At 36.6% G+C, this 20,772-nt stretch overlaps 1 protein-coding gene across 9 annotated transcripts in view; it reads right to left on the bottom strand.

Annotated features, from left to right (window-relative positions):
* LOC133623755 (regulator of G-protein signaling 6-like) overlaps window positions 1-20,772 on the bottom strand; it is a 214,244-nt gene that overhangs the window by 45,216 nt on the left and 148,256 nt on the right. For all 9 annotated transcript variants that reach the window (XR_009817935.2, XM_061987125.2, XM_061987121.2 and 6 more), the window contains exons 4-6: window positions 9,642-9,738; window positions 1,818-1,868; window positions 525-631 (exon numbers count right to left, since the gene is read on the bottom strand). Coding sequence is in view for 8 of the 9 variants with exons in the window: in XM_061987125.2 (XP_061843109.1) it covers window positions 525-631; window positions 1,818-1,868; window positions 9,642-9,738 (255 nt within the window). In the remaining variant the exon portion in view is untranslated. The remainder of the gene's footprint in view (window positions 1-524; window positions 632-1,817; window positions 1,869-9,641; window positions 9,739-20,772) is intronic.

Raw genomic sequence — 20,772 nt, 5'->3', positions numbered from 1 at the left:
CTTCCTATGTTGTTTGTACTTGGTCCAGATTTTACACACAGCTGACTGTGAACAATCAACGTCTTTTAAAACATTGCGTGATGATTTACCTTCTTAAAGAAGTTTAATAATCATCTCCTTTGTTTCAATTGACATCTCTCGTGTTGGAGCCATAATGCATGTCAATCCACCTGGTGCAACAGCTCTCCAAGGTATAACAATTCCTTTTTAACGGCAGACTAATGAACAGATTTAATCTGGTGCAGGGGTTTGCTTTGGAAATGAAAATATTTACATATTTTTTTCGCTCTGATATAAAAATTTAACTGTTACTGACTACACAGTTTATATTCTTGATTTATTTTAGTGTTTCTTAAAGCCATAAAGTTGCCATTTAAAAATACTTTAGTTTTTGTGTCTTGTCAGTTATGTTTTTTTTTCTACAAAATTAAACGACTGAATGAAAATTCTCCAAGTCTGGTCATTCCATTTTTGCTTCAAATGAAATTAAACTGTACTTCAAAGTAGTACCTGCTTGTGCTCACCTGGAAACGATAGAAAGTGCCGTCGTCCTTCAGGGAGAGGACATGGTCAGAGATGGGAAAGAAGTAGCCCTGAGCTGCAATGAGACTCCCAATGTGCATGGCCTCAGCTGGGGGAAAAGAAAACATGTTCCATGACATGCCCTTTCTAAAAATATTAGCTGTAATGTGCTCAACTGGGATGTTTGCAGAAATAAAAGCCGTATAATTAAAGCCAAGTAAAAACATTTAAGGGACAACGTTGGAGGTCAGTCAGCTGCTAACAAGTATATCCTTGGATAAGCTGTTGTACAGTAGGAAGGGGATTCATATTGCCCCAATCATCGCGGTTCCCCTGACACATGAAACGTGACGAATTGGGGGGTGCACTATCCATTTTGGCCGGCAGACGACAGTAGAGTGTTAAATATCTTAAAATATGTTATGTGGCAATTCCAACTTTGACCACAGTGTCAGTTGTTATGTAGAGTGGTGCTTTCCTTCATTTTCAGCAGACTCTCACGTGGGATCCACCCACCCAAGAATGGGCCACATGAATCCCTTCCCTACTGTATCCTTTCAAATATAAAGTCACATTCTCTCTATATACACACGTGGGGTGTGTATCTTTGGGCACCTAACAATTCGATCTGATTCCAATTCCTGGGGTGACAATTCGATTCAGAATAGATTCTTGATTCAACACTATTCTTGATTTAAACCGATTCTCCCAATGTATTATTTGGTATAGTAATTATAAGGAAACCTTTTGAAAACAGCTCACAGGTTAGAAATTCACCCGTCTGCATGGAGGTAGCCTAAAAAAATGTTTTTAAAACCAAATTCTTATTAAATCCAAAAAATAAATATAATATACATATATATACACCGCCGCGACCCCAAAAGGGACAAGCTGTAGAAAATGGATGGATTGATGGATATATATATATATATATATATATATATATATATATATATATATATACATCCAAATTGCGATTCTTATTCATCCTGATTCTAAACCGCTTCAATTTCCCGAAAAATCGCCTAAAAAAAAGTTGTTTTTTTTATAAATATATACATATTAACATACATACATACACACATAATGTATAATTATTTTTGAACAAATTTTTATAAAATCATGATTCGATTTTGAATCGGATGATTAAGAATCACATTTCGGATGGGAATCGATTTTTTTTGTGCGTCCCTAACAACCCAGTACTGCAATACAGATAGTGATTTTTTTTTTTTACCAAACAATAATGCCAACTACTGTGCAGCAAACATAGTTCATCCTTTCTGAGAACATACCTGGGTCTTCGATGGCCAGGGTCTTCATCATCCATTGAACAATGTCCGTACCTGAGACACATCACACAAACACGCATGTATTATAGCAATGCAGAATAGTACAGAGTTTTGTCTAAAGCCACTTGAGCTGAAGAAGGACACGAGTGCAACACCTGACGCCAGTTATTATTTCATGTGTCACCAATCTAGCGCACATGCACTTGATACCTCCCATTTGTGTTCCCAGGGGGAGCCGCGGTTAAATTCTCTCATTTATTACGTTCCTCGCCTTGGGCTCCCATTGAAAAAAGGTTTGTGCTGTTCTTCGGAGCACATAAATCCTTTACTGATATGCCCTGCTTATTAGGCTAATGTATTTGCATAAGCACAAGGAGCGGGACAAAAAAAACATGTTAATGGATTTTGGTCCATTCAATCATTTGTTGGCGGGGTGTCACAGCCTCCCACTGCTGCTCCAATCTATTGATTTAGCGTTATCGCTTGGTGCCTCTACAGCCGCCAGAGGAGGCGGTCGGCATCACTCCCAATCTACCACATCCTCTTTCCCTGAACAATGTTTTTATGCTTTACTATTAAATGTTTGATTTACTGCGACACTTGGAACAATTTTCCACACAGCTCGCTTGACTCCAGGGGTAGCAAGGGTGGAGTGCTCCACCAGGTGGAGCTGTTTTTAGTGCCAAACATTTTATGTTCAATACAGATCAGCCAAATGGTTGTAAAATTAACAGAATATAGAATAAAAGCCCAGATGTACTGGAATACATCAAGCCCTAGTTTGCCAGGAACAGACTGGGCCTATGGGTTAGTGACGACTGAGCCCTATGAAGTCTGCATAAACATGATGAAGTAGGACTATCAGCGGGCAACTTTATGGGCCAAATGGTCAGGGCTTTTGTGAAAATGTTACAAATTTCTCTTTAAGTTAAAGCCATCAGTTAAAAAATGTGAACTCATAAAAGTTAAATGGAACTGCACTTAAAAAAAAAAAATAAAAAAAAATTGCCTATCATTCACAATCGTTATGTGAGAAAGGAACACACTTATTTTTCCTTTTTAATGCATTCTAACTGGTAAATAAATGCTGGCAAAAGTCAACTAACAATGGACTAAAGGTGAGTCCCTTTATTCCGCCCATAAGGCACTCTAAAAAACTTGTATCGACGTTTTACGTACACGCTGTAAGTATACTATATGTAATGTAGTAACATTCATAACAACATGTAATATTACGTATTTTGCTCATTATAAGCATACAGTGGCGATTCATTTCATAGACTCATCACAGGGTTTGTTTTTGCAACAACAACACTCCTAATCATGGCAGAGTTAATGAGAGCCCAGAAACAGGAAGCTCAGTCGCCAAAATTGTACCTAAAGTTTGCGATGTTTTGACATGATGTGAATAGAAAAACAGCACCAGTGTTTTTTATACTGTAAAATCTGAACTGCTAATTTTTACAGTAAAATCGACTGCAATTTTTACAGTGTGCAATCTGATGGATAACTTGCTTCAAAATCATACATCAAGCAGATATTTAAGTATTTGTTTTATATTTTCTATACAAAAAAATGTTTAGAATGTATCATAATATATATTTGTTGACAGTTAAAGTGCTTTTAGGGCACATTTATGTCCAGACTTTTGCGGGCCACATAAAATGATGTGGCGGGCCAGAGCTGGCCCTCGGGCTTTGGGTTTGACACCTGTGTTGTATGGCATTCTCACAATAAAATGTCATGTGTCAAAGTATTGGGGTCTGTTCTAAAGTTAATCCTAATATGCATGCAAGTACGTGATTAGCCAAAATGCACAAAAAAATGCAGCGCACTCATGCTACTGCTACTGCAAATTTGGCCGGAGGCCGGGCTGTGTGTGTATATATATATGTATATATATATATATATATATATATATTCCTCTCGCACTAATTAAAGGGTGCGCACTTTCCGCATGCTCGCCCGACACTAGCGCGATGATGTCACGTTATCGATGGGAAAATGCATTTTTAGACAACATGATTTGCCTGAGCGGCTAGGAGACCCCAAGAGTAACAAGAGGTAGAAAATAGTTTAGAAAGGACAAATTAAAAAAAAAACTTGACACTTTCCACAGGCCGGATTATGGATGCTGGCGGGCCGTATTTGGTGACCAGTGATCCAAACTTTAAAGCTGCGAAGTATTTTTTTCCATACTTTTATTGTAATATTTTCAGAAAGTGTTTGTTCTATTTTATGATGTACAGTATTACAGTGCCTGCGATGAGGTGGCGACTTGTCCAGGGTGTACCCCGCCTTCCGCCCGATTGCAGCTGAGATAGGCTCCAGCGCCCCCCGCGACCCCAAAGGGAATAAGCGGTAGAAAATGGATGGATGGAGTATTACAGTGTATGTAACAGCTGCAGCAAAAAAAAAAGGGCAGCATAAAATAAAGAGTAGATCCAGCAGAAAATAGACATTGTAAACAAAAAGAGGTAGCTAACATAGAAACGGTCGGACAAATAAAATAAAAAACTTCCCGCGGGCCGTATTTGCTGTAACGAGCAAGTCTCGTGTTTATGGACGATTATGGAGGTTAATTTGTGTCTTTATGACCAAAGTTTTTTTTCTTCCAATTTGACACTGAATTCACGTAACTGAATTATTTGTGTTTGAATTTTGTGAACTGAATTTTTTTTTGCATCAAATTATACTGACAATTTCATTGAAAAAAAATGTGTTGGCATGTGTTTCAAAATTCAGTGTATAGAAATACACTGTATAAAAATTCAGTGTTTTAAAATTCAGTGTATAAAATTCGCTGCTTCAAAATGCGATGCGATACTTCCGGTAAATTAAGACTGAAGCCATGGCTCCTGTCTCAGAACCAGCCAATGAGGTGTCAAGGCTGAAGTCACGTGACAGGGGTCCTAAAAAGAGGCATGATATGCAGCACCACAGGCCATTTAAATGTGCTGTATGTGCTTGGCTCCCTTTTTGTGATCACTTTAAACAGTGGAGCTTGCCGTGTATTAGTGAAAAATATCATAAGGTTTCGCAAAAAAGAATAAAAGCTGATCGCACGATGGTACAAACACTCACACAATAATGACTTATACTAAAATGCAACAGACCATCTCAAAAACGTAATGAAGTTTTTGTTATTTGCTGAATAAGACACTCAGAATGTACATGAAAATACAGAAAGTGGGGTTTACAATATTAACTATGAACAATAAAACACTGAATATTGAGATTATATGAACGTTGCTCCTCTACATCCTAGACTATCTCCTTGATCCACATCTTTTATAAGGGAGCAAAAACAACAAAGATGCAACAAACATAAACACAAAGGGTAAAAAAACATCTACATAATCGATATCACTTTTCTGCAGAACTTTGTTGTAGAAAGCTGCCTTCATCTGACACTCGCATCAGGCTTGTTGTGGCGTAAACAAGCTCCCGCCCACTCGGCCCCATTCTCTTCGTGCCTGGTCTGCAAGGAGCAGAGCTTCTTATGGTTACCGTAGTAACCCGTATGTCACTCAAAAGTGCCGATTCAATCTATTGGAATCATTTCTATAGTTTGAAAATATCCAGCGGGCCACATTTAATATTCATTATGTTGTACTATGCCCAGGTAGCCCAGTTAACTGCCTTTTATGCTGTTTTGCAAGACCCGTGTCACGTGACTTCAAACTTGAAACTGAGACAGGATCGATTGCTTCAGTCTTGATTTACCGGAAGTGGGCGTTGCTTTTTGAAGCAGCAAATTTTTCAACACTCAAGTTTTCAGCGCTGAATTTTTTTTTTTACAATTAATCTTAATAGACTGAATTTTAATGTACTGTATTTTTTGTACTGAATTTTAATGCACTATTTTTTTTACACTGACTTTTAATGCACTGATTTTTTTTTACATTGAATTTTAATGCACACTTTTTTCACACTGAATTTTAATACACTAAATTTTAAAGAATTTATTTTTGAACACTGAATTTGTATACCGGTACACTAAATTTTAAAACACACGCACTTTGATCATTTTTTTTCAATGGTTTTTACAATTTGTTGAAAAAAAAATTATCAGGGACGGCGTGGCGCAGTGGGAGAGTGGCCGTGCGCGACCCGAGGGTCCCTGGTTCAATCCCCACCTAGTACCAACCTCGTCATGTCCGTTGTGTCCTGAGCAAGACACTTCACCCTTGCTCCTGATGGGTGCTGGTTAGCGCCTTGCATGGCAGCTCCCTCCATCAGTGTGTGAATGTGTGTGTGAATGGGTAAATGTGGAAGTAGTGTCAAAGCGCTTTGAGTACCTTGAAGGTAGAAAAGCGCTATACAAGTACAACCCATTTATCATTTATCATTTATCAGTTCACAAAGTTCAAACGCAAAAAACTAAGTTACATTAATTCAGTGTAAAAAAAAAAAGCTTTAGTAAAAAAGACACAAATTAACCTCCATAGACGGTTATTATGTTTCTAATTAATGCATGGGATCGCATTCGTAACCACAAACCGTAACACGTATCACATAAACCAAGTACAGTATGTATATCACAAGAGAGGCTGTTGCACTGAAGTGCATTTAGTGACCATTTTGACTTTATTTTAAATGCATTTTTCAACATATGGCATGGCCAACAAAAATAATCTGAGCAATTCTATTTATATTAGATTAACTTATTAATATTGCTGTAGGAAGAGAAATGACCGACACATACAACAAACGCCCACACTAGCAGCTCCACTTAAAAAAAGCAGTCAAGGGTTGATTGCCTTGCTCGAGGGGACATTGACAGTAGAAGGACAACATTACTCATTCTATTTCTTTGGCAAACATTTAATCATATGTTGCCCTCCCTGCTTCACCTCCAGCCTTTCTGCGCTGATTCATCACAGAAGAAACAGACACCGCTAGCAACCATTTTTACCCATTTTATGGACATATTTGAGAGCAGTCAATGTGCAGCTTGTATTCAAGTTAGGGTTGGGTGATATGGTCTTTTTTTAATATCTCGATATTTTTAGGCCATGTCACGATACTCGATATATATCGCAATATTTTGCTTTAGCCTTGAATGAGCTACCTGTCTCCATTAAAACATTCTTCTTCATATTGCATTAATATATGCTCATTTTAAACTTTCATGCAGAGAGGGAAATCACAACTAAGTCAATTTACCAAAACTGTATTTTTTAAACAGTTATTAAGCAGTGGCACAAACATTCATGCCATTTCAAAACAGAAAGTACAAGATTGTCAGAGACATTTTAAAACAAGCTATTAGTTAGTGCACATTTGTGCATGATGTCACTAAGATGACAAATCAAAACAACACTAAATTAAAGTGCACTTTTTGTACAGAACGCAACTACAATAGTTTAAAACAAATAAAGTGCACTTCTGTGCATGATGTCACACAAGATATTTCAATAACTGTCAAATAAAAATGAGCTGCATAATAGGAAATCAAATCGTGTACGTCCTTCACTATGTGGTAGGTTCCGGCGGACGTTATCTTATGTCGTGGACTATTTTTTTCATACGGTGTTGATGTGGAAATGGCTACCTCTGCATTTTGTTGGTGTGGCACCGAACGGAGATGTTGACATGCGGAGTAAGCACTCTTCATTCTCTAGCGGGTGACTTTTCAAATGATGCTACATATTAGCAGTAATGCTACTTTTTGTAGCAACGCTTTCGCCCCACACTTGACAAATTACGGTTGTCTGTTCGACATATTCCCGCTTGAAGCCAAACCACCGCCAGACGATGGTTTTTCTTGGGAATTAATTCTTCATTCATTTGTTACCAGATTCGCACCTTCTTTCTCTCGTATTACCACTCGCACCACAGCTAACTTTAGCCATGCTGCTACCTCTCTGCTCAGCGAGGGCGTATACGTATGTGACGTATGTAAGAAGGTGTGCTTGTTTATGTCTCTGTGAGAAGGAGAGACAAGAAAGAGTGAGAAGAGCCTGTAGTGTAATGCCTGCAGCTAAAAGCAACTGCGTGAGAACGTATACTCGACTATCACGATATAGTCATTTTCTATATCGCACAGAGACAAACCCGTGATATATCGAGTGTATCGATATATCGCCCAGCCCTATTTCAAGCATGTCATTGTCTGGGGCTGCGTGAGTGCTGCCAGCGTGGGAGAGCTGGGTTTATTGAGGCGAAACATGAATTCTATCATCTGCTGTGACATTCTGAAGCACAGCATTTATCCATCTATCAGTAGCGGTACTTCTGTTTTCTTTAGTAAGCGTTCCAAAATGTCGGACGAAGACCGAATGGTGCGAAAACCAGCGTGTTTTTCCCCCCACAGGAAATAACACAAAAATAATTAATTAGTTCCAGCCACCCAAAAATATGAACACAAAACACATTTTATAGAGAATAGTTATAGTTTTACATGCGGAAACACAAATATTGGATGAATAAACATTTACCGTCATTTCTCGCTTTATGGAAGACAGCAATGATCACATAGGGATACCTTGCTACGAGTTTTTTTAAAAAAAAAAGTCAAAACTGTTTCTCACGCTCTTTATCAAAGTGCTGTCACTTGCAACTAGGGATGGGTACCGCTCACATTTGAACCGATATGGTAGCAATTCCTGGTAGCTGAGAATCGAATGCACTGGTACCATTTTCGTCACTTTTGTGTGAGTTGATAAATGTTAATTGTTTTTGATAATAAAATGACATTTTTAATGCAACATTTAATAACTGCTGTCCAGTTGTTGTATCTTGTTTTATTATAACGTTTATTATAAAGTCTCAATTGCTTTGAGTGGCAATTACAGTTGCAAGTCCAAGACGTTAGATGGCAATAGTGTAGAGTTTATGGTTTTTTGGCGAGTCAATTCAGTTCTGGCTAATATTTTGTTGCACCCTAAAAAGTGTTAATAAATTAGGTTTTGTACATATTCCAAGAGGTGGGAAAATACATTTTTTTTAGATGCATCAAAATTTAAATAAATTAATAAACGTCAATAATCAATTATTTTTGTAAATAAAGTAATGCAGACAGTTCTAAAATTTGTCTGACTTCAGCGTGCCACCTCACCGAGAAATTCGAACAGTTCCTTTGTTTTACGGCACCTATCATTCAGTTTTGCACACATTTCTATTAATTAATTTAACTGTTTCGTATTCCAAATGCACTGTTTTAAAAGTTGCACGTGATGAATGCTTTTTAGTGAAACAAAAAAAGCGGTAGAAAATGGATGGATGGATGCATCCATCCATTATCTACTGCTTGTCCTGTTTGGGGTCACGGGGGGTGCTGGAGGCTATCTCAGCTGCATTCGAGCGGAAGGCGGGGTACACCCTGGACAAGTCGCCACCTCATCACAGGGCCAACACAGATAGACAGACAACATTCACACTCACATTCACACACTTGGGCCAATTTAGTGTTGCCAATCAACCTATCCCCAGGTGAATGTCTTTGGAGGTGGGAGGAAGCCGAAGTACCCGGAGGGAACCGGGCATGACGTCACACGCAACGCAGGTACCGTAACCTGGCACCGTTGGTATTTACGGGATTCATTCTTTGGCCACGTGGTGATTTATTTTGCAGTTGTACTCAAAGAAGCACATAGACTTGTGGTGTAAATGTGTTAGTTAGCAAAAAAGTACAGAGTCAGCCAGTGATGACGTCATAGAGGGGCACCAGAGCTGCGCAAGAATGACTTCCGGGCTAACAAAGGCCTCTGAGAACACTGTTGGATTCAAGCAGTGTATTATTAACATGACAAGGCTGAGTCACAATGCAAGGGATTCTCTTTTTTAAATGATCTACTTCATTCCCTCAACTGCACAGCTTACCTGTGACAACACTGGGGATTTTTGTCATGAAGCTTTTGACCGTCCTGATGGGAACACCCTCTGTCTCATCCTGGATGAGAGTGACGATGTCTTCGATCTGCAGACAAATGGAAAAGAAAGAGGCCATCAAACAAGAACGTAATTACAGTATATGACGCAAGGTCATTGACGCATTTACTCATCCTTTATGAGATGAGTAAGATTGTCTCCTTTTTTTAATAAGGTTCAAGATGTTTATCAGGATTCTTCTTCCTTGTGTTTTGTAAAACAGTTTCTTAAAGTGGATAATTTTAGTACATTGAGTACTTTAATCCATTCCATAATTTAGCCGTTAGCAAAGAAAATCGATAGATTAGCCACACCTTTGTATAGACCACAAGGTTCAAAACAAAGTTACGTACATATGACGGCGCCACGGTTGGGGTGAGGTACTTGCTAAAAATATGTTCTATTGTCTCGATTAGGGCTGGGCGATATAGCTGAAAACTGTACCATGGTATAAGTATTTTTTATCGGTCGATAGATCATTTTCAAAACAAGTACGAGGAGAAAAAATATTCAAAATGTAACCTTCCACTGAATATAATCCCTTCCGTTATCAAGGCAGAAAGGAAATGAAATGTCAACACAAGCTTGGAAAAGACTCAATGTAAACAACATTCTAAAATCGCATTGAACATGTAACAACCTCTTAAAATGACGGTGCCAAAAAAGGAATATGTAAGAAATGCTTAATAAAGTGTAACAAAACAGTGCAGAGTGTGAAAATGTAAACAGAGAAACCCGGGAATAACTATTTTCTGCAGGTTAAGTGCCAGGAAGTTACAGCTGTGCTCTAATGGGTGAGTGTGGCTAAGGTGGTGTGGTATTACCGGTCTTGGTGGGGACAAGCACCTTGCATAATTTACAGACCACATTGTTTTGACTACAGTCTATTTGAAAAAATAAAAAAAACTGCCATACTGTCGAGATGACTTTTCCTGTTTTATCCACAATTTCTTGGCTCTCTGCAGTACTTTCTATTTTCACTCCATGCAAAGAATCAACTGCGAGACAACAATCTGGCGCAACCAAACCTGATAGTACCCGATTGGCTGTTAGCGTGTCACATCCACTGATCACTTCCTGCGTTGCTTGATTACCACAGAGCAAATGCCTCGCAACTTCCCGTTTCTTCCGTCATAGAAGAAAAAAAAAAAAAAGTTTTATCAAACGCACTTTTTACTGATATCGATTACGTGTCTATTGCGATATAAACTAATATCGTTTTATCACCTAGCCCTAGTCTAGATTGTGCATTTATATCGCCAGAAGGGGGTTGGCTACAGAATACAGACAGGTTGGAGGACATAGATGTGCAGCAAATACGTGTCTCTATGGTGCCGGCCAATAATACATGCAAAAACCTCATTTAAATAGAGCGGTCTGCACCACTTTTGCACTTGTTATCAATTGTGCACGCAATCTTTGGACTGTATATCACCCGCAATATGCCAACTTATAGTACTCGCAATCTTATAGTTCAGACACTTTAATCAGAATTTGTTTGGGGTCTTAGAATGTATAATGTAATGGTTGAAGTGGATTGTTTATTTAGCAAAACATTCATGATACTTATTCTTGGTAAAAAAACACCTTTTAGATAAGTAAACTACTGGAAAAAAAATATATGGATGCTCCCACAAGCATGTTGTTATGTTTATCTATGATCACCGTACTTGCCAACCCTCCCGATTTTACCGGGAGACTCCCGAATTTCAGTGCCCCTCCCGAAAATCTCCCGGGGCAACCATTCTCCTCAATTTCTCCCGATTTTCACCCGGGAACAATATTAAGGGTGTGCCGTGATGGCACTGCCTTTAGCGTCCTCTACAACCTGTCGACGCGTCCGCTTTTTCACCATACAAACAGCGTGCCGGCCGAGTCACATGTTGTATGCGGCTTCTGCATACAAACGAAGTGACTGCAAGACATACTTGATCAACAGCCATACAGGTCACACTGAGGGTGGCTGTATAAACAACTTTAACACTGTTACAAATATGCGCCACACTGTGAACCACACCATAAAAAGAATGACAAACACATTTCGGGAAAACATCCGCACCCTAACACAACATAAACACAACAGAACAAATACCCAGAATCCCTTGCATCCCTAACTCTTCTGGGCTACAATATACACCCCCGCTACCACCAAACCCCACCCCCCCAACCACCACACCTCAACCCCTCCCCAATCTCCCGAATTCGAAGGTCTCAAGGTTGGCAAGTGTGATGATCACTATGTTTTTACATTTATTTTTTATTATTCATTTATTTATAAACTAAATGGAACTATACTTTTTTTTAAAAGTTTAGATACCTATGTATTTTTTTCAATCAATGCTATGTATTTAAGTTCCTAAATATCCATAACAAATACAATAAATATTCAGTTTAAAATAATGTATAATGTAAACACCACCATACTTTTTTCTACTGGTGTCAAGAGAGTGGGATGTGAGAAGTTAGTTGCTTTGGATACATACAAAAATACAAAAGAGCGGTTTACATATGTTGGTTGTTCAACAATGGAACTGAACTAGCTAATTAATAAGGGGTTATTTTTAGCACAAGAACACAAACATCACACATTGTACCATTCATCATTGTGAAGATATTTCCAGCTATAGACAGGATTTATAAATGCGTGAAGGACATGGACACCCACGCTGGGTCAACAGCTACACAACAGAAGCATGGTGCTTTGAGGGCGTAGGGGGAAATAAGACAAGGTACAAATGTGTACACGGCAGCAGGTACAAAAAGCGCGGACATTTCCAAGCAAATCACAGATGTTTGGAGCCAGCGTGGAAATTCCAACTGACGAACCTTCTGTTCCTACCATGCTGTCATCCTCGTTAGAAGACCACTTCCTGGCTGCCTGCCATTGGCTTGTCAGTGCACATCTCTCACATTGTGGCCACACCGTTCCTACCAGACTTGGATGGCGTTGTGAGCAACGAGCAGGGATCTATAAAAGACCTCTGACCTAATTATGGTTGGGTTTTTGAGTACAAGATGCTCTGTCCATTTCTTCCAGGGAGCGGAGTTTATCGCGGGTACGAGTGACAGCTTTATGGCAAGATGAAACCATGATAACTAATGAGTCTGTTTTATGTTCAGCACAGTCGGAGCACATGTCATCGAATAATCAGCTGCATTTAGAACCCCTTGAGGGCCAGGAATAAAGTTCCATATATGGTACCTCAACTTAAGATAAGATATGTCTCTTGGCTAATTGTTGTGCTTTAGGTTGCAAGCAAAAATGTAACGCACAAGCATTGCCACTAGTTGGCATAACAAAAGTCACAGCGAACCCCATAGGATCCACATCAGGGTCTCACTCGCTAGCATTAGCTTATAGCTAGAGATCGACATAACGGTGTTATCCAACCGGATGTGGATGACATTCATTGAATAAAGAAATAAATCATCAAAATATGAAGGAGTATGTAGTCGACTTAACATAGCAGTAAGAGCACATCATCTGTACAATACTGTAGCAGAAGAAGTCTAATACCAGCCAAAAGTTGTTAAAATAATATCTAAACCAGGGGTCTTTTTGACTCGGGGGCCGCATTGGGTTAAAAAAATTTGGCCGGGGGCCAGGCTGTGTATATGTATATATATATATATATATACATATACATATTATATATATATATATATATATATATATATATATATATATATACACATTGTCTTTATAATCCGTTTTGTCATTTAACATCAATTAACATTGATGTTCATCAACATTTAACATTGTCACGTTATCGATGGGAAAATTCATTTTTAGACAATATGATTTGCCTGAGCGGCTAGGAGACACCAAGAATAACAAGAGGTAGAAAATGGATTAGAAAGAAAAATAAAATAAATTTTAAAAAAAAATTAATTTTTTTTTTACTTGGGACTTCCTTTGGGTCGGATTTTAGATGCTGGGTGGCCGTAGTTTGGGGACCCCTGATCTAAACGCTGGGCATTTATCCATGAAAATATGGAAAAGCTGCTGATGGTGAGTTTGATGAAGAAGCAGCTGGAAGGAAATGCTACAGAAGTCTGCTCTCCAATGTTAATGCTGTACATTATTATATTACTTTATTAAACTACTGTAGTTGTTAGTACTACATTCTATTTAAATGTTTTTCATACAATATTTATTATCTACAAGTTTGTTTTTCTTTTTAAACTGCATGTTACATGTTAAAATTGGGCTATTATAGGCACCAATTAAATTGTTGATTATAAATAATTTCAATGGGTGTTGTTGGTTGATTTCAGATTTAAGTGTTTTGAGTTGGTACATACATAATAGAACTATATCGGGAAGTTTTGTTTTCTTGTTAAAAGACTGCTTTATTCCTATAATGTTTCCACTTTATTCTTATAAGATTACAATCATATTCTAGCAAATATTAAAACATAATACATTATCTTGAAATTACATTTTCCCTCTAAAACATTTACCAATTTACTCCTGTAAAATTGTGATTCCCCGCCCCCAAAAATACAGTTATAGTTGTATTCCCATGATATTCTTTTACCAAGTCTTGTAATTTATTTTTGAAATATTGGAATTTTATGTATACTTGTATCCTACAGTAATATTAGTACTTTATTCTTGTAAATGTGTTGGGGTGTTTTTTTCCTGTAATTTTTACAGTTTCATTTTAGCAATTTTACTTCTTTCTCATTAATGCTTTTTTAAATTAAATTAACACTTTATTCTTGTCCAATTATTGTCACATTTCCTTTCATGTCTATTCTTTTGAAATTAGTTATTTTTTCTTTTTTTAATAATACTGTACTTAAATGTAGTCTCTGTACTCTGTACTGTATTTTTCCTTTAAAATTATGTTGACAATATTACTACTTTATACCAGTTTTTTTTTCCTGTAAAATTTAAAATTTTGTTTTTGCAATATTAATTCTTAATAATATAATAAATTTTTTATGAGTAACACTTTATTCTTGGCTAATTGTCAGATTTCCTTGTATGTTAATTTGAAATTAATTATATTTGAATAGTATTTTTGTAAAATTAAAACCTTGTCCCATAATTAAAATTTTATTCTTTAAAAAAACTATTTCATAATATAACTTTTTCTAAAATTGCCCCCCGCCCCCCATCTTAAATTACAGCTTTATTCTCATTATTTTAACTATTCTTGTGAAAATACAAATGTATTCCTAAAATACTAAAACTGTACTTTTGCAATATTACAACCTTTTCATAACATTTCACGTTTGTATCTTAACATGGGTACTTTATTCTTGTAAATTATTTTTTTTAATGTCAAATCTAGAATTTTATTCCTGCAGATTACCACTTTGTCATAAAAAATAAATTCTTATATTAACATTGTATTCTTATGAAATTTTTGTTAAACATTTTCTCAAAATATTTATTATTTTGAAATTACGATTTTACTTTTCAGAATTCTGTACTAAAATGTAATCTCTGTACTCGAAACTGTATTTTTCTTTAAACATGTTAATATAATATTGTAGTACTCCGTACTATTTTATTCTTGTTTTTTCCCCTGTAAAATTTACAATTTTATTCTTACAATACTATTACTTTTTTTCTCATACAATTATACTTATTCATCCTAATATTAATACTTTATATTCTTGCATTTTTTTAATTTATTTCCTGTAAAATTTACGATTTACCACTTCCCCATTAAATGTTCTCACAATATTAAATACTTTATATTCTTGTATTTTTTTTTTGGTTTATTTCCTGTAAAATGTATAATTTACCACTTCCTCATTAAATGTTCTTATATTAATTTAGTCAAATTTCCTCTCAAAGGTTATCCTCATCTAAAGTGTTTTCTTTTCGTACTAGTACAATTTTCTCTGTTTTGTAAACATTTTTACTTATTAAAACAATGCTTATTCTCATTCTCCTTGTAGTATTTGAATACTATTGTTATAAAATAACAACTTTATTGTCAGAATTGTCCTTAATTTTGGATGTTTTGGTTGGATACAAGAGTGAACATTAGACCACAGAGCAAAAGGGATCACGTTTGCATTCCTAACTTCCACACGATGACAATCATTCTTGGCCGTCACGAGGATCTGTTTGTGGGCATGACCACTGTGGCTTGTTTTGGAAGGCAGGTACTTTTATACATCCTGCTGGGAAAAAATGTCAGTGCGGGCCCTCGGGGGGGTGAGATGACTGCTCAGACATAGACATCTAACAGACGCTGACACACACTTTAACAATGTTGGCAAACACAGTGCACCTGTTTATTTAGTTTTGGATAACTTTACCTCTTTCTGTTTTTTGATAATAGTATTCTGTACTCTTGTCTAACTTGCTAACTCAGCATATCACTTTGTCACAAAAGACATTTTTTGGGGGCCTATGTGTAAAGTTACAGAACGCTGAGAAGACCTCATTGGTCAGGCGTTCTATAAGAGCACACATTTTTCGTAGTTATATAACATCTGCATTGTTTCACTTCAATTTGCAACTGCTGGTTTAGCTTGATTTTTTTTCTCCCTATTTGCATCTTGTCAGGCTCCTTCACAATACAGTGCAGAAGCACACTGATTGCATGTCCTTTTGTGCCGTAAAAGTGGCAATCACACCTTGATGAGAAAGTCAAGATGACAGACTGAGTAAAAGAACCTGCTGGCAGAACTGTGACAGTCTAATCCCAAGCTGCAAAAAAACAGAATTTAAAAATTAATTATACCAAACGAGTGGTTCTCAATTATTTCCCCCTTGAAAAACTACTGAGTTTATTTATCTGAATGTGTCAAGCTTGTTGTTGACTAGAACTTGCGCCAAATAAAAAGTAAATTCTACTTTAAGCAGTGTCTCAGACTGGCCTAGTGGTACAAAGTTAATGGTCAATGTTTGTTTCCACAGAGTTTGGTGACCATATGTCTGTAGATAGAAATTAATTTGTGGTTTTATGGCAATTTAATTGCGTTAAAGTCAAATTTTTTAAACGATTGTACATTTTTAAACTGATTGCGATACTAATTTCTGTTAGCCTGTCAATGGGCTCGTCCATTGTACTGTATGTTGGCAATAAGCTGGCAGCATAAGAGGGAACCTTTATCATGTCTGGTTGAATTGCCTTTTTTCATTTTATAACAAACTGTATTGTTAATTTAACACTCCATGTGTATATTACTTAGGGCTGTCAATATTTGGGCATCACATAATTCGATTCGATTCTTGGGGGTAACAAATTTGATTCAGGAACGATTCTCGATTCAAAGTCGATACTTTTTTAATAACATTGGGTGCCAGTTCTACGATGAACTACATTCCTTCATAAAATATATAAAACAACTCCGATCAATTTTAACTTAAAAGAAAACTGGTTTTGTTTAGTAAATTGATTACCAAACATTTAATAAAGTCAAATACAAATAAGGCAACAAGAGAAGTATGCAACATTTCTCTTTTCTAAAGTAAATCTGTACAGCAGATATAATCACCTACATCAACAATATTGTTTGGTTAAGTGGCTGGACAGAACAGATTAAAATATATATATATTTTTTTATCGATTAAGAATCATTACAAATAAGAATTGGGATTTATCTAAAAAAAAATTTTTTTTGACAACTCTAATGTTACTAAACTTTTTTCTGCGCTTAGTTTTACAGTAACTTCATTGTGGAGACTATAAATAACCAGCCTCAAATTTGAAGTTTTTTTGTCTCTAATATATGTAAATAAACCAGGGGTGTGCATAGTGCAATCTGTGTTACATTTACGGATGGGTACCGTTCACATTTGAACCGATATGGTACCAAAAACCTGGGAATCAATAATGGTACTCAATGGTACCAATTTATGGTACTTTTGTGTTAACAAATAATTGCTTTTGACAATACAATCTCAATTTATTGTAACATTTAAAAACAGCTAATTATGATCAATTTATACAGTATATATTGTTATATTGTCTCATTTGCTGTTAATGACATTAAGTAGCAATTACAGTTGCAAGTCCAAGACGTTAGATGGCAGTAGTGTATAGCAGGGATGTTCAACTAAATTGTTTCGGGGGCCACATTTTTAGAAAACTAGGGACCCTAGGGCCGGACTTCTCCCTTCACCATCAGTCTTATTTTGTATGTATATGATTTTGGTGAATTTACAAGAGCAATCCGTTGTTTTTAATGATTTTTTGCAAAAAAAAAAAAAAAAAAAAAGCGAGTCAGGACAACCTCTATGACAGCCTTTTCAGAATATGCCGTAAAAATGTGAGTCACACAAGTTTTTTGAACTGTGAGCCACAAGTTGACGAGCACAAATGATGAAAAAGATAGGACCTAAAGTGGGACCTTGAGGAACACCAATTGTATAACAAAGGAAGTTAAACAAATGATTTCTAGTTTTGACTGCATCTGAAGTGCATCTTATTATATTATTGATACTACAACAAATATAACTGCCAAAAAGGAGAGGACTTAAAGGGGTGCCTTGAGGAACTCCTCAGTTATGTAAGTCACAAGTTTGAAGCACAATGTTCTGTTTGCTAGCAAGGTTAAAATGTCAATGAAAGGATTTTCAAATGTGTTAACACTGGTCCAACAAGAGCACTCTAGTGCTTTTAGGAATTTGCTGCAAGAATATTTGTCTCCCAAGTTTTGAACTGAACCCAAATCCGGCCAGGAAATGACAACATAGCGGCCACCGAGTCACCAGTTAAATAGCCCTGGTGTATAGTGTTATTTTTTTGTTTTTGGAAAAGTGGAGCCTTACTTTAATTACAATTTTTTTTTTGTCAATTTTATTGTTGGCACTGAAAATAGCAACATTACCTAGAGGTAGTTTGGCTGAGTCCGCTAGAGTGATTGCCAAGTGCCGAAGTGCGTCAACTTGGCGTGACGTCACGAGCAACCCAGATACTACCAAGGCATAGTTTAATTTTACATCAATCGGTACCCGGGATTCAGTCGATGCCAAAAAAAGTACCGGATTCAGTACTCATTCCTATTGTTACATTGTTGTAATACAATTGAAAAACACAGCTAAACAATAATTACACAGGTTTGTCTTTATATGTATACAATTCTCTAATAAGATGCTTGTGTCATAGCCATGACGTCATATTGACACGGCCACGCCCTGCTAGCCACGCCCTTGCCGACACAAATAGATCGTTCATCTCTGAGAAATACTTAATTATATTTCTATTAGGGCTGTCAAAGTTAACTGATCGCATTAATCATTGATTAATAATAATCACACAATTTATTTTGACTTTGACCACATATGGTTACCTGAAAGGCGGTCAGGGATCAGATCAATGCTTACCTCCGGTGAAAAAATTAGTGAGGAGATTTGGACTGGTGTGCTCACTAGTAAATTTAGTTGCAAAATACACCATGACGAGACGTTAGATAAAGATTGTATCATGTTTTGTGCAAATAAATGATGTGTACGCAAATAAAACCCTTAACATTTTTTCCTGAAATTCTGAAAATAAAATGTAATCCGTGTACATAGTTTTGGTCAATTTAATGCAAGCAAGTAACGTACTGCCATTAATCAACATTCAAATGTGTAATCTCTGATAAACTTATACAAAAAATGTATCGTTTGACGGCACTGTATATCTTCAGTACCAACTGTATTCACAGTAAATAAAAGTTTGTCATATTTCCTGGTCAGCTTGTTTATTAATTGGAGCACCGCTGCCACCTGGCTGGAGGCTTCTGCATTGTTCAAGCATGAATAAAGAAGCTAATACGTGTGAGTCCCCCTGACAACACTTACTGTAAATCAAGCTAAAAATACTTATATTTGACAAACAAGACATATTTTTCACACTATGCTAATTTAAAGCAATGCATTAAAATATGAATTACTTAAAAAGTCAAGAACATTTGACATGCCAAAGTGCTTGAAGCAAGTTGGGTATTTTGTAAATAGACAAAAATAAGTATTTTTTTTAGTGGCGCTTTTATTCAAATGAGAACATTTATCTTTAACAGCTAAGAGATTATTTTAAACCAGTTCTCTATTACACTAAAATTCAATTGGAAATACTTTATTGTATTTAAAGTTTTATCATTTATTACAAAGAGGTACATTATATTCATTAGGGCACCAATAAAAACAAACCGATGTAGCAAAATCAAGATGTAGCGATAAGGTTATGTTACATTCGCAATTTAGCATGTGTTCTGCTACTATAGAGTGGATCATGCATAGAGGGACGGGTACCAAATTTGGTATTTTTTTTGGCACAGACTGAATCTTGCCTGTCCTAATGCAATGCTTTGACGTCACGCCCAGTTGACGACTTGGCGATCACTGAGAGCGGACGCAGCCAAATTACATCTTGGTAATGTTGCAATTTTCAATGCCGACAAAGCAATTGACTGAAAAAAATGCTCCAACACTAGTAAAGTAACGCTCCACTTTTCCCCCCAAAAAAGTGCTAGCTTGATGCTAATATACAGTACATGGGCTTTGCTATCGCTGTGCTAATGATTAGCATTAGCGATTTTACATGGCAATTTCAACACCACCAAATTCAGTCATAAAAACTACAACTCAGATGCACGTTACAATCAAACAGCTGGTGCGTAATAAGTACAATACTTACAGTATTAACACGTAAGGGCGCAACAAAAGACTAGAGAGCAAAGACTAAACTGACTAGCCAACACACCACAAACTAAACACTACTGCCATCTAACGTCTTGGACTTGCAACTGTCATCGAGACTCAGGAATGTTACAATAAAACAAGATAACAACTCAACAGCAGTTATCGTAATCAGCTCATTTTTAAATGTTGCAATAAAAATGTTGGTTTTATCATCAAAAAAACTACCGGAAATTGGCATCGATTTCCAGGTACCGGGAATTTTTACTGTATCGGTTCGAATGCGAAGGGTACCCATTCCTAATCATACATCATTTTCACAAACTATAACAAATATATTAACAGTCAAATTGTTGTTGTCAGTGTGTATTAACTCAGGTTTGATCCTATAATACAAATGATTTTCCCTGAGAGGCAAATAGAGTCGTTTGCATATTTACGTATGCAAACGACCCTGACTATTTCACGATATTATTGCAAGAT

The sequence above is a fragment of the Nerophis lumbriciformis genome, linkage group LG26, assembly GCF_033978685.3.
Source record: "Nerophis lumbriciformis linkage group LG26, RoL_Nlum_v2.1, whole genome shotgun sequence".
In the NCBI taxonomy this organism is placed as follows: Eukaryota; Metazoa; Chordata; class Actinopteri; order Syngnathiformes; family Syngnathidae; genus Nerophis; species Nerophis lumbriciformis.
Note: the sequence above shows the minus strand (reverse complement) of the source record. Positions and strands in the feature narration are given on the sequence as shown.